Source organism: Anopheles moucheti, chromosome 2, assembly GCF_943734755.1.
Source record: "Anopheles moucheti chromosome 2, idAnoMoucSN_F20_07, whole genome shotgun sequence".
NCBI lineage: Eukaryota > Metazoa > Arthropoda > Insecta > Diptera > Culicidae > Anopheles > Anopheles moucheti.
In genome coordinates, this window is record NC_069140.1 from 3,828,423 (window position 1) to 3,843,964 (window position 15,542).

At 46.7% G+C, this 15,542-nt stretch overlaps 1 protein-coding gene across 1 annotated transcript; it reads left to right on the forward strand.

Moving 5' to 3' along the window:
* Positions 1–1,713: 1,713 nt before the first annotated feature.
* Positions 1,714–14,841, forward strand: LOC128298112 (protein lozenge-like). Its single transcript, XM_053033850.1, has 7 exons — positions 1,714–2,050; positions 3,286–3,525; positions 7,364–7,477; positions 10,608–10,994; positions 13,478–13,639; positions 13,696–14,504; positions 14,587–14,841. The coding sequence occupies exons 1-6, from the start codon at positions 1,714–1,716 to the stop codon at positions 14,469–14,471; spliced, it is 2,016 nt and encodes a 671-aa protein (XP_052889810.1). The 3' UTR covers positions 14,472–14,504; positions 14,587–14,841.
* Positions 14,842–15,542: the final 701 nt, after the last annotated feature.

Consider the following 15,542-nt stretch of genomic DNA (forward strand, 5'->3'; position numbering starts at 1 on the left):
CAATTCATATTATATTTTTCTTATATTTAATTTTTTAATAGTTTCTTATTTGTTATGAAATATATTATTTTTCTATTTTAACATCGGTTAAGATAAAAAAAAATTAAATATTTTTTTATTGTGTCTGATTGGGTATGTATGTATATAATTAATTGTATTAATTTATATATTTGTTTATTTATTTCTTTTTATTAATTTCTACAGTGTTTGTTTATTTTTTCATTTCTGCGACGTTGCAGAACGGTATTTCAGGCTAAAATTCTTTTCGCCTTATAGAAAAACTTAAAACATATTCAAGTTCAATTCAATTTCAAATGTCATTGTTTTGTCCCAACCATTTTTAATGTTTAATTTGAAAATTTATGAAAATTCGTGGCGAAGTGTAATTTTGTGTATGAAGGAAAAAGTGGGAGGATCTAACCGAAGAATGAGAGAATAAAGCGAAACTTATGAAGAGAGGGTTGATTGCTCACCCCGCACAATGAAAACGAATCTCACGCATTTCAGCCAAAATTTATTTTGCCATTTAATTTTTAAACGAATGTTACTAGTTTTTTAAACTAATTAAATTTATTTACCTAACACAACAGACTATTTTGAATTGTTACGTAATATTTACAGTTTACAGTTTTAAATAATATGGTTCAACAAGTTATAAGGCTCCAGTAAACATTTTTTTTGTCATTTTCGTGTGTGAAATGTTCCTATTTTGATCCAGAATTTAAATCTGTACAATGCAACTTCATTTCCAGTTTATTTTAAAGAGTTTTCGCAAAAACAATAGGTTAAAATGAAGTCCAAAATGTGCTTGAAATCTCCATCTTCATAAACCAGGCTGAGCGACGCAGTGTAAATAAACGTGTGGCCTAATCGCGCCCGCAGCTACGAAAGCATGCATGGTGGAGCATTCTATATATGTGAGTCCCGTCCACCGAATCAGCTGCTTCTCGCGGTTGCGCCAACGATGTGGCTGCTGCAACAGTTCATTTGCGCGCTGACTTTGTTCCGTGTAGCACGTGTTCGGCGAAGGACGACCCAACGCACACTTCGATCAGTCCGTTTTGCGTGATCCGTCGAGTGCGAAATGTGCACTCGCTGCAGTATAAAACGGTGCAGTGGAAATTAAACAAAATAAGAAGCGAAAAAGAAATGCATACAACAAAACTAGGCGCACAAATGTAATACGATTTTGCGTTGTGTACGTTAATCCAGTGCGTTCCTGATTTCACGCTTGATTAAGCAGGCCGATCGGCGGTAACGTATTAAGTTCGTCGCCATCGCCGTCGTCGTCGTCGGCGTGAGTGAGAAAAGTTAAAACCAAAGGTAAAAAAACAAGCATGTAGTGTTGGAAGCAAAATCGACAGCAGCAGCACCTTAGCGACTAGTTTGCCCAGTGCGTTGAGTTATTGAATGAAGCGAATAAAATTCCACGCTTGTCAAATACTCGGTGGGAATTGAGGGAGCATTGAAGCTGGTTTGAAGTTGATGAAATGATCTGTGCGTGATGGAAGTGATGGTGGTGCTAGTGTGATCTTGGGTGGTTTTTCCCCTGCGAATTCGCTAAAGTGTGTCTAAATACGTTGAAGTGCTGCGTGATTCATTTTTCACTTCCATTTTCCTTTCGCGTAAGTGTGCGTGTGTGTGTGTGGGCAGTGTTATTGCGTGGATGCACCGTCTAAGGTGCACCGATGCAGATTCGATCGGGCACATTCGATGAGTTTGGTGACGTGTGGATTGCGATCTGCGAGTCTGCTTCCGGGAACGGGAACGTCCGAACGGTCACGGTGCCGCAGGAAGCAGACCGTCGGTTCCGGAACGGGAACGATGCTGGAAACGGGCACCGTAAGCCATGGGTCAGGCCCCAGCGATACAGGCACGGGGAGTTGCCGCAGCAATGTCGGATCCACGTCGGTGCTGCAGCCGTCCAACAGCCAGAACCATGGGCCCGGCAGCAGCAGTAGCAACATCGACGATAATCCCATCCCGGCCGATCTGCGCTGGATCGAGCGGATGGTGATGGAGGCCGAACAGCAATATCCCGGGGAATTGGGTGAGTGGCAAGCCGTAGGGCAATTTGATCCAGCCCTGGGGAGTTAGATTTTCATACACGTCCGAGCGCGAGGCTTTTTGATCGTGCACTCATGCATAATTTCGATCCGTTGCCCGTTGCCGTTGTGTTGGCCGGCAGCAGTTCATTAGATACCGCAGCATCTCGTGTATATTGGTGCGATAGAAGCCTTAAATATTGTTCTACAGGGTTCGAGAGCTTGATCGGGTGGGTATAGGATTACACGATTGATGGCGAACGCGTCGATCCCTGAGTGTGTGTGTGAAGATTTTTTTTTATATTCGTCCGACGGCCCAACGTCACTTTTTCATCGACATGTAGGTGCGTTCTTGTGATAGTGAAGAATTGGGAAAAGATTTTTTGTTTGAGTTGTTCGATTTGGGGCAACATGAAACGGAAGACCGAGGGTAGAGTGTAGTTTTTCCACGAGGTTCTTACACGAGACCGGATCATCAGGTGTAATGTATACCTCCGCCGTATGTAAGGAAATGCCTCCGATCTGTGTTCGATGGGAAAGTGAAGGTTTTTTCCCCTTCTACTGACTAAATTTGTTTTTTTGAATGAAAGCATTCTTTAGGTATCGATCACATGAGAAACAACGTTGAATAAATGTGTGACACAAAGAATGGTTGAATGAGTTGCGTAGTGGTCGTCTATACACGTCACGGGAACTTTAAGAATGAATTTCAAATTTGTTTTTGATTATTTTTGAGGTGTTGTAGGAGATAATTGAAGTACTTTTTTGCTAAAACCATTTAAAAATACAATTTTTGCAAGGGTAATATGAAGAATATTCGTTTAAACAATCATATAAATTATGCAGTGGAACAAAACTGCAAGAAGTACTACAAGTTTTTAAATTATATTACAGCATGCCGAAGGATGGAGTAGTTCCTGAGTGATAGTCTCAACCATTCTCATTCTTTTAAAGAAACAATGAACTTTACCAACCGCTTTCAGTGCACTGTAAAACATTCCATTAACCCTCGGCAAGAAAATTACACATTTTAAGAAAGGAATTTACCCTTCAAATGCACTCAAATTCGTTAAAGTTGTCACTTTCGGCTAGGCTAATAAGTGTAATTGTGTCCGGTTCTAAACCACCTTCCAAGTGTTCCGTTTCCCAAATCAGCTAAACTGCAGCAAAACATAATTGTAGCCGCACATGGGCCCTTCGCTTAGTAATTATTCCGTCCCTTTATTTGCTCTACTTCCAGTGCGTACCGACAGTCCCTACTTCCTGTGTTCCGCCCTGCCGAACCATTGGCGCTCGAACAAAACGCTCCCGAGTGCCTTCAAGGTGATATCGCTCGGGGACGTCAGCGACGGCACGATGGTCACTATCCGGGCCGGCAACGACGAGAACTTCTGCGCCGAGCTACGCAACTGTACCGCCGTGATGCGCAATCAGGTGGCCAAATTCAACGATCTCCGGTTTGTGGGCCGCAGTGGACGAGGTAAGTGGGGTCGTGGAGGAGAGGACCCTCGAGTCCTTGAGGGGACAGACGAAAAGGGCGGAATTTCTTTCCGTGCGGGCAACATATGGTACCAAACATTGATAATTATGGCACCATTCATTCGTACGAATTGCAATTATATTTTATAACGAATTCGGTACGTCTTTTGGCGAATGAACACTGCTGTTACTGCTTCTGTTGCTGCTGCTGCTGCTACTGCTGGACGTGAGGTGCAACACAAAAGTGTCGATATAACGCACGCATGCACGAAAGTGCATCTGTTATCCGATCGTGTGGATTGATGTTTCGTTAGGACCGATTAGCCAGGCTCCTTTCGGAATATTCTTTGCCGAGTGGCTCCGTGGCTCAGGATGCCTTCATTGTTCTATTATTCTCAAACACATGGCGGAGTGTTATCTGCAGTTATGGTGCAGTTTGTGCATTTTTCCGCTCATACGGCAATCAAAAACGGAGCGGAATAATTTCCTGGCCTGCGAGCGACGGTGTGCGGAGCAGGTAAATCGATAGCAACACGTTCCCGCACTGCTAAGGGATTAACGCATGACATTCAAGCAGATCAGGCCTGACGGGCTTCCTGTTTGGTACGTTCCTATGGTTTCTAGAATCCCGCTCGTCTACATACGCTCGCCAGCCCGGTGATCACATTACCCGCGTGAGAGACTAAACAACAACAGACAAGCACACTCCGGCGAAGAATCTCAGAACCGTTCTTCTACCGCCAACAGGTCGGGGATGACTTCGAAAGCGCGGCTAAACAGTCGGGCCAATGTGCGCGCCCGTGGAATGTTCTTCCCGCTCAATTTATCAGACCCAGATCCAGAAACAAACAGATCAGTTCCAGCATCTTCCCGAATGGTCCGGCGAAGACGAAGCTGTTCATTTATTCAACACGTGATAAATCGCTGCACGCGATTCGGGCGGGTTGTTCTGAGGAAAACCTGCTCGCTGCAGAACGAAAGCGGAGAGATCCCGGCGGCGATTTCGGCCGATGATGGGTTTTGATGATTTCCAGTATCTCGACAAATACTTCCGACACGCGTCATTAATAAAATCGCGCACCCCTTTTTAACAAAGAGGTCACGAGCCACGGTGGGCACGGTGCCGGTGTGTTCTTCATAGCGCTCATTAGCCGGTACTCCGTTCCGTCCCGTTGCTGGGCCATTCTCACATCTGGAGATTCCTTTTGATCTTTGAAGTGCAGGTATCGCGAGCATAAGAGTGCGAGACACTTTAACAGACTGATGAAGAAAACGACCTGACGTACACAACACAAAACCCAGGGAAAGATTCGGACCTCATCGCTCATCGGTTGGTCACCTTTTATCTGCATAAATCCGGCCCGAGCCACGAGTCCTTGAGCCGATTAGAATAGCTCGCGTTATTATACTTTGCCGACTCTTTCTCTCCGACGCACGCCTTTTTTTCGATTGCTGGCACATGGCCAAACAAATAAAGCAAGCTCGGTTCCTCCGAGCATCGGGTGACGATCAGCTTTTTTTGCCTCCAAACCGTGGATCGTGCAGCTCCGGAGACAGTCCGGGCGAATATTAATGAGATGTTAGACGGGTGGAACGGCTCGCAGGTCCGGCTTTTTTATGACGATCGCGTCCGTCGATCAAAGGCGTTTTGTGCAGGCGTAATATGATGGTTTGGTGCGTGTTTTTTTGTAGTTGTTGTGTATGATTGTGTCGCCCATATGCGAGGAGAGTTTTGTTGTTTTTCCCGCGCCTAGAAACATCGGTCTCCGGACGACGTACTGCCGGTGCTGCCGGTCATGGTGGTGGATCTTGGACGTGCTGGCTATAAACGAGTATATTACACAAAATGTGTCATAAAGCCGTCGGACGATGGATGGGTTCGAATGAGTGTGTAAGGGCCGGGCTGGAAGTGTCCCGGTGAAAGCCGGATGGCGTGAGGTCACATGAGGTGAGGGTTTTGAGAAGAGGGGGGGTACCCTGGGTAACCACTAAAGTGCGCCACAAAACAACACCCTTCCCGTACGCGTTCCAAACCGCCCTGTCGGCCTGGTCCGTTGCATCGTAACACATTAAAGGGCGCAACATTGTTGTTTGCAGAAAAGGTGTAGGACCGTGTCTCCCTGCATCCTTAAGCCAGCGCCCAAACCCTGGAGAGAACGAGAGCATCTTTGGTCGGCTGTGGAAGCTTCCATGAACCGGTGCCTGAAGGAGGCTGAACATAAATTATTGGCGGTGTGTTGGTTGCCGTTTGCCGAGAGTGTTTTGTGTCTTGGGCGATCCGAAAACGTCGAAGCCTCGTAGGTCCCATCGAAGGCAGGCCAAACTGCACGAGCCGAATGGCGCAAAGGTTAAGGAAAATCGTTAAAACGAAGTGTTAATATGCCTTTAATACATTTAAATTGTCGGTTAAATCATATTTATGACGGCGGCATGCATCATAGGACTGGCGTGCTATTGTCAGGACCCGCCCGATCCCAGAGCGTGCCGACAGAGTCGGACCGAATAGAGTCCGGCGACAGCGTTGGAATAAAATGTAGAATGCAAATTAATTATTGGGTGGGAAAAAACGAGCTTGAAGGTTTGGTTCCAGCAGGAGCTCTAAGTCGGCTGGTGTTTTGCTACCCTAAACCGTTGTCATTCGATGTATCCGATCAAGGAGCGGGCGCAACATACAATCCGGCTCTTAAACGACTGACAAAACAACGGCATCATAAGCAGCATTATTTTCCACAATTTCGCTCACCACCCAGAAAATAGCCGGTACCAATCACTTACGCAGCTGGACAAAATTTAATTTTATGCTGCTGGCCTGGTAGATGATGCTGACTGTCCCCGGCGCTGGACGGGTATTCGCAATCGCAATCGCATCGTTTTAATTGTGTCGTCAAACCATTAAGGCCACCCACCGGGCCACCGTGGACCAAGGGCTTTAAGGAGCCTAGGGCCCGTACCGTAACCGGCCTTCTGCACGTGACATTTACGTGGAAGGGACATCCGATCCGAACGGTGGTCCCCGGAGCAACCCGCGAGCAAAGCGGTGGTGACGGTGGTCGCAAAAGAGCATAATAAGTTCATTAACAGCTTCTGCCCGAACTGTGAACCCCGGTGCGTACTGGTCCCACTGGTTGCTTTAACTTTTCCATAATTTCCCCCACCCAGCCGGGGCTCCCGAAAAACCGCTTGCGGACACATCGGGTGCTGTCCCCGGTTTTGCGGTGGTGAAGCATCGGAAACGCTAGAAAATGGGCAGCAAAAAGCATAATAATAATCTTATATACTTATCTCTCATTTCTGATTTTGGGTAACGTGGCTTTTTTTTCTCTCTCCTTGCCGTTTGTCTCTGTGACCCACGGGTCAAATGCACGTTGTGTTTTTTGGGGTTCCGGCAAAGCGGATTACATTTTTAATATGTTGCGCATTGCATTGTGTCTGTGTGTGTGTATGTGAGAGAGCGTGGGTGGGCTTGTGGACGATTTGAACCGAGAAATGGGTTTGCTTTAGCTTTGAGGTGTAATCTTCAACCCTTTGGAGTGTGAGACACGAAAGTTTATGGCAAAACAAAGCAAATCCACCGATACAAGAGACAAAAAGGCACGGAAAGGGGATGAAAGAGTTGGAAGCAGCAGTTCGGAAATAAGGGCGAACTCACTTAAAACTGCATTGTTGTGCGGCTAGTGATCGATCGCGTCCGGGGGTTGGTTTGGGAATGTTTTTTTACTTTGATGTTGTTTAGACAAGCACCACGGGCAGATGGGTCAAACGTTCATTTAACTACCAGCATTCTATTAACGCTTGCCTTCGGTTTCATTTTGTCTTTTCCAAATGTTTTCCATTCGCAGGGAAAAGTTTTACGCTTACTATAACGATCTGCACGACGCTGCCACAGGTCACTACGTACTGTAAAGCGATAAAGGTGACGGTGGACGGTCCACGGGAACCACGATCGAAAACGAGTAAGTACAGTGAAATCATCCAAAAAGCAAAGTCGATTATTAATTTCAACAAAAGCAGTAAAAACAAGTGGTAAAAGGAGCTGATTCATTAAAAAATTGATAAATACACTTTCAGAATGTTATCGACTAATAATACATATTACCTAACTTAATGATTATTTGTTCACTTTAATTACTCACTGTTGTTATTAAAACTGCTTAACAAATCCTTTCTCTGAGACTCTTTGACAGCCACTAAAAAGTCATCCTTAGCGCTTCTACAATACCTAATGGTGATGTATTGTCTACATTTAGGCGCAAACGAATCTGCTTTGGTAAACCGAAGAGAGAGAGAAGATCGCTTTTTAACAATGTTTCGGTTCTTATAAAACAGTTGTTTGCTATTTTCTTTCATTGAGTATTGAATATTGATTATTTTTTAATACAAATTACCCTAAAAAAATAACCTACTTTTAGTTGTTTAATTATGTCGTCGTATAGATTCTCTTTAGAGGGTTGTTTTAAAAATGTAACGTTATATATCCTTGTGACTTATAGGACCAAAAATTGAAAAGATGAATATCTAAGCAGATTACTTTTAGTCGTCACGAAACGGAATAACGCATGTTTGTTTTCGTTTTGTTTTGTTATCTTAATTAACGATAAGTTTCTCATTAACAATCTAAAATAATCCTTCCCTTTCGGACATTGTTCCGTGTTAAGCCCCTTTTCAGCACACACACACTGCCTTTCTCTCGTATTTACACAGTATATTAGTTGATTTTGTTCGACGATTATCAGCAGCAAAAATCTGTTGGAAAAACTCGTATGTTTGTTTTTCGTACTCCAACCTACGCTAACCGCACAAATTCGACAGCAATGACCCAACGAACCCGCCCGAGGGACAGTAACCGGCGACCGGGGTGGTGGAGGGTTTGTCTTGACAAAAAAGGGGGCGCCTGTTGCGAACAGCGCTTAAACAACACTTAAACAGATATCAACGCTCGGTTTCTGTGCTTATCATTAGCGCGCGAACGCGACACTGCGCCTCTGGACGCATTATCAGTTAAGCATGACGGTCGGCGGGATAAGAATAAGTGGCCGTGCGAGTCGTCGACAACGTCGGACGCCTGTTTGTGCATGTTTGGTGTAAGGGGTGATTAAAAAAATTCTCACGGTACGCACGGTCAGCACATGCTTCACGGGTCAGGCATCAGTTCGGAGCTTCTAATGCTTTGCTGATACGTTGTTCGGCGGGTGACTTTGGATGATGGCCGTAAAGTATCTCTAGGATATGGGAAATCATTGGTTAGGTTATTAACTCTGCGATTTTAAAGTAAGAAACAAAAGGGCCAAGGTGTGATTATGATTGAGAGCGAAAGCAGTTTACTTACCTTACCTAGGAAGGCATGGAAGGCCTTCACTCAAACCCCAAGTCGCCCAAAGGTGGAATTGTTTTGACAGGTTATGATTATCGCCTCAGGGGAAAGGGACTCGGCATTTGATGCCTTTACAGCACGTGCTGCGATTAACACTCGGGTGGATGTAGCTCGAAGCCCTCCGTCCGGGAACCATGTGCGTGAAGAACCAGACTCAATTAATGGAATTTTACGGTCCGTTTTCCCTCCGGAGCCCCGAGATGCGTGTGTGCAGTGGCTCGTAAGTGATTTAAGAGCCTTCCTGCGTTGAGTCGTACCATGTTGGCATAGCCTTTACGGCTTGTTTAAAAATATATCAACCCTTAAACCTTGTAGACACAGTGGCACGATTGAACCGATCGGCTTCTGGTCCGATGTCACTCATGTCGCTAGAAATTAGCTAACTTGTCGTAGGGCCCATTCTCCAACGACCGGACGAAACGTGTCCTTTTCTTCTCGCCTTTCAAACGAAAGACCCGGTCGGCCTACCAAACCGAGGCTCCACGCGCACACGTTCGAGTTTCGAACCGATAGTTAGGACGGCTCTTGTCCTAGGCTCGTCCTTCCTAGTCGTCCTGGTTTGTCTGTCGCAGGACGAAGGCATAAAAATATTTATTAGCTTTGAACAAACAATCGCATCGCATAAAAGTCGCCACAGTCCGGTGCCAGTTGGGACCAACGGTGATGCCAAACGGGTGTGCAACACGATGCTTAAAGATGGCACTCGGAACCGAACAATGTGTTCCTCCCAATTCCGCCGGACATACATTGGGCAGTAGTTGTTTTGTGTTTGGCGAAAGCCAATTAGAAACACAATTACATAATGTCGTTGTGTCCTGTCGGTGTCCTTTCGGACTTGGACCATTTGCCCAACCTGCACGTTCGCTCAAGAACCGAGCTGCCCGATTCCCGAAAAGCCCGGAACGGCTGCGAGAAAAACAAGGATCCCACTGTTTGGCAGGCGAGTGAACACCAACCGAAGAGGCTCTCGTCTGGCTGCAGGACGAAATATATATAGGAAGCGTAAAAATAAATGCGAGCCATTCAATATCATGTCGCACACATGGCTTCTCCAGTGGATCAAACTGGCAAACAAACGGTTTGGCCAGCATCCCCGAACGGTCACCCCTTGAACGAACCCAGAAAACATCCGGGAGGGGAGAGGCGAAAAAAAAGTGCATCCCTTCCCGGCAAATGCATTCTCCCAACGGTCGCAAAACAGGGGCTCCCAGCGCGCAAAAGAAGGCCCACAGTGTTCCTCCGGCCGGGTCTAATGATCCCTTCACTCACTGTGGCGTTCGCTTCCCGCAAGCGTAACCGCAACTGAATTCCCTTTTATATTCTCAATTTTGTGTCGTCCCGTTGCTGCCGGTGTGTCTTCGACGGGCGCATTTTGCCCCCGGTGGGTACGGCAAGAAGGCATCCAGCATCACCCATGCGCTGGCAGTAACATGAGATCTCTTTTATTTTGCATGATGGGCTCTTTTCATTCCAATGCCCTTTTGCCTTTGCTGTTTGTTGCCAGTGCGAGTGCTGGAATGTGCCCGAAGAGTGCCTAGGAGTGCCTCTATCTAATCCAATCGTTTTGGCCCCTGTGTGTGTTGGTTGGGGGGGGGGGGGGGGGGGGAGGATTTTTTTTTCTTTTTTGGATGTGTTTTTTTGTTGTTGTTTTGTTTTTTCCTATTTCATTCAAACATCACTGTGATTCTTCTCGTGTGTCGTCCATTCAACAGATACACCACAGATGCGTCCACCACCGTTGCATCGGTTTTTGGAGCAACCCGCGTTCAACCATCATCACTATCCCGGCCGACCGTCATCCTTCGGTGGTACCGGCGGTAACAACGGACTCGGCAGTAACGGCATCGGTGCTGGACCGGGCACTGGACCGGCCAGTGGTGGCATTGGAGGCACCGGTGCCGGTAGCGGCGGAACCGGTCTCGGTAGCGGAAACGGCAAATCCTCTTCTGTCAACTACAGCAACACCGGCAGCAGTGGCAGTCTTCATTCGCATCATCATCACCATCATCACCATGGTGGGACGGGAGCGGGCGGCAATATGACCATCAATACCAGTACCGAATCGAGCAGTGATTACAAACCTAATCTCGCGCTTTCAGGTAACGTGTGCGAGTTGGGAGGGGGAGTTTGTATATCCGTTCGGTTTGAAGGGGTTCGAAATTCGTCGTAATGACATTGGCCGTGGCCTGAAACGGGGGCACCAAGTGGGAAGAACGTGGACGATTTGTTAAAAGTGTTTTCGGCTGGTTCGTTTTGTTGGTCGAAAACATGGCCATTTCTGCACGGCTCAGTGGATCGCTTCCCTTTTGCAGAGTTATGCAAGCGGTCAAGCAACGAAAGGCCGCCAGGAGGGTGGGTGGGAAGGAAACGCTTTTAATTGTGGTGAATTATGGTTATGCAAAAACTGGCCAATCTGCAAGGAATGCGACCGAGTAGTGATAACGTTTTATTGATTACGTTCCACACTCGTGCCGTACAAGCGCGAATCAACTATTTGTTTTGCGACGGTCCATCAACTTCGAGGCACAAAAGGGATGTGCAGAAATTAGAATATACGAGCATGAGCGTACCGAAATTACTTTTTCCAGCGAGGGAGATATAGGACCCGCACATCTGATTGGAATTCACCTGGCACGCTGCAGCTGCACCGAGTGCTGAAACGAGACCATGCAAATAAGCGCGAATAAAACGAAAACGGAACGATCACGACGATGGCTGAGAGGTGATGGGACCTTTCTCGGTTCGGTTCGGCCGATTATAGGGAATTTCTTTCATTTCCTCCCCAAAATAAAAAAAAAACACATACCGGCGGCTCTGCTACCAGACCGTGGTGCTTGGGAAAATTGCCCCAACAACTACTGTGCTGGCAGCTAATCACGTAATACGCGTCCAGTCGGCCGCATCCGTCGATTGTAATCGGCCCATCGGGGCGGTTGGGAGTGCAAAATTGATTTCCAGTTCCTTTCGGTGAATGTGCATTCACGTCAAATGATTCGATCGGATGATCGTACCGTTCGTGGTATGGGAATGCAGACTTCAGATTGTTTTTTTTTTTTTGTTACACGCCACTCCGTTATGGTTTCGTTGCACCGGGGGCAACAAAAGATCAAGTGTGCTGAGATTCAATCCACAGCAATACGTCCGTTGATCGGCGTTTTTGAATGTTTGAACCAGTTTTGAATTATTTCACTTAAAAAGCTTGTTGTTTTGTGTTTGAAATTCGTTTTATATATGCCTCCAATAGGTTACAGCATCCGGGAGAAGTATGATAAATCATGGCCCCGACAGCACAGCGACTCATTTGCGCGAATAGTTTTGCAACACGCGAGACTTTCTTCCCCTTTTTCTTGTCACCAGCGAAAAGAACGAAGTAAATTAATCTTCTTAATTAATCTCAATCTGGTCGGAAATCAGACGCACCAACGTCATCATCATATACTACGGCACGCACGTGTATACGTTGCCCTGTTTCGGACGCCCAGGCATCCACTTCTGGTTTCCCGAAAGGTACAACGCTGGTTCCGTGTACCGACGTGCCCACGGCATGTTCGTGCAAAACATTGTCAAAACATTGTCAATCAATTTAAGGCAAAATTACTAATTAATTATCCAGCCATTGGGTGCGTAAAAGTTGTCCCGGTCGGTGCTGGGGAGACACCGCCCAGTGCGAATGGGTGAAGAAACGGGTAACGAATGGGTAGCTGAGCGGGAGATGAGCGCATGCTGGAGACATTTCCGACGGGAGTCACATATTTTATGATTAACTTTTCAATAATCCTGTCATCAGGACGTGATCCTGCTTGGTGCCGGGGGTCGGGCTATGTTTTGGGATTTTACCAAACAGCGTTAGCAATTCTTCGTTACCCTCCGAGTCTCGCAGCTTCGTTGGAGCTCGTCCGCAATTCTGGAGACAGCTGGGCAGTAGTTTTACTACTAAAAACTCAACCCCTACTGTAGACACTGGTGGATGCATTTTTGGAATGTCCATACATTGACCACGAGCAACGGTTGGCCAGTTCTGGACGACGTTCAGATGAATAAGTAAGCCAAAATCGATTAGAAGTGCAGGTGCCCCCCCGGAAGTCCACACATGTCTGCCGGAAGTGCACGACCGGATAATGTGCGAATGAGGTATGTCCTCATCATACCTGCAGAGCGTGTCTCGTGTGTGGATGTGATGATGGAAAACGATTAGACGGATATTATCGATTTGGAATGCGATGTCCATTCAGGTGGACAGTATGATGATGCCGTTTTAGAGCTGCAAAAGATGAAGACTTGCAGACTGCACCCACTAACACACACACACGGTCCAAAAGAGCTTATAAAAGTGTCAATCGGCAAGGCTAGCGGCAGTCACCTGTAAACAAGTGTCGGTAGAAGATGGCCCACACATTGATTACCTTTCGGACAGGCTGAAGAAGTAGACGAAGTTCTTCTTGGTGACGTTTTCAATTGAGGCTCTAATAACTCTGTCCGCACGAGACTAACGGACGATGGGACGATGATGATGATGGGCTTCCCGGTATCGATTCTCTCCAATATCATATATCGGTTTCTTCGTTTCGATTCCTTACTGCAGACTATACCAACGCGCCCGACTGGGCGAATGGGTTGGGAGCGCCTTCGAGCACGTCCTATATGAACACGTTCTCCCCACTGCAAGCCAGCCCTCCGTCGTACGTGGCGTACGAGTCCTGCCCCATGGTGGACCATCCCAATTACAGTCTGACGGCGTCCGGAGGTAAGCATCCATCCGGCGGGATCAATGCATTCGTTCACTTTAATAACTCTCGTCAGTCGTTTTAGATAACCTGCAACCGTACCAAGATTACTACGGACTTTCTGGACCACCTCCACCGCCTCCACCACCTCCACCACCACCGGTAGCTCCCGTAGCACCAACGGTCAATTCACAAACCCAACTCGGTGGTGGCCAGATTGCGACCGGCGGTGGCAGCACGTATGTCGCCAAAACGGGAGAGCTGGTAGAGGCGGGCTCCTATCCCTCGTACTCTCATCACACCCAATGGACCAACGGGTACCACGGTAGCTATCATCATCACCAGTACAACCATCCAGTGGCCGCAGCTCCCGGTTGCGCGTCTTCGCTAGCCGTGGCCACCCAACCCCCGGCAAGCTTCCACACACCGGCTGCTCCACCGCCGCCCCCACCGATGGTGCTTTGTCCGCAGATGTTCAGCACAGTCAATCAGAACCAAATCCACGTGCATCTGCATGGATCGGGCAGCGACAAGTTCGAACACTATTTTGGCGCCGCGGACAATGGGTTCACGATTAATTCGTTTCCCGGGTCAAGCATTCGATCAGTGCCAGCACCGGTGACTTCATCGCTGTCTGGGTCGTCCGTAGACATTAGTGGCATCGGTGCCCATCATCAGGATAGCGCTGGAGGCTCGGTGGCCGCGAATGATACACTCACGGCGTTACTCTCGGCACATCACGAGGATGCGCAACATGCCAGTGCGGGGCAGGAGCAACAGCAGCAACCGGATGAAGGTCGGGGTGAAGAAACAGTATCCGGAGATCCGAGCAGCGTTTGGCGACCTTATTGATCCCCTTGTTGGCATTTGTACTGACGTGGCCAGGTTGGTTTCCGTTAGAAATAGTCGAAACTGTTCGATGAATTCGCTCTAATTAATCAACCAGACAACCATCATTCTGTTTTAGGAAGACGTCCTGAGGTCTGCATCATTCGCGTATGGGAGCGGGTTAGTGGACGCATATGGAACAGCACGGTTGTGGTGACGGATATCTCGACCAGGGAATCTCAGTGCATGATTTGTTGAGTTCAGCGCAACACGATTTACGATAGTGCCTTACAATCCCGTATGTATCTTCGACATCTCACATTGACATGGTTTTACACAACTGAAGATCTTGTACTTGTACGCGTTTCTCTAAAGTAGTTTCTTGAGGTAATAATAATTTAGCATAGTTAGATCCGATTGCTGCATAGTCTGTCGTCTACTCGGTGTATTTATATTTACAAATTTGACCTGACAGCGTTCGGTGGATGGTGGATATGTTTGGAACACTGGACAGCAATTGTACATTGCGTGTGCTTATCCTTCACGGTAGTGAAATCAACCTACTTGAACATATTCTAAACTGCTACTTTTAATCTGCATTTCGTGTCTATCGTTGCAGTATGTGTGTTTAATGAATAAAAGGCACATTGTCACGAAGAATGGTGTGGCCCGATTAGCAAATGATTCTACTTAAGTCCCTCTCTACCTTGTGTGTATGTGTCCTACATTTGATGAGTAATGTGTATAAAAAACAACATAGATCGAATGTGTATTGTGATTGGAAAATTAAGCACACTTATATACGACAATCAGCCTATCCAAAAAATAACTATTCATTTACTAGAGTTGCATTGCTGTCTTGTTGTGTCGAATCATCAGTCGAATAATTGAGGAAATCGGTGTAACGGGGTGAGCATTTGGAAATTGGACACGAATTGATTGACGGTGTATTGGATAAATAAGGTTGTAATAAAGTGTAAGAGATAGACAAATTTCAATAAAGTACGTAAAACAAATGATGGCCACTATATTTTCGATGACATACGGTTAATTTGGCTTTTATAACACCACTTGTTGCCAGAGCTTTCGCTCTAT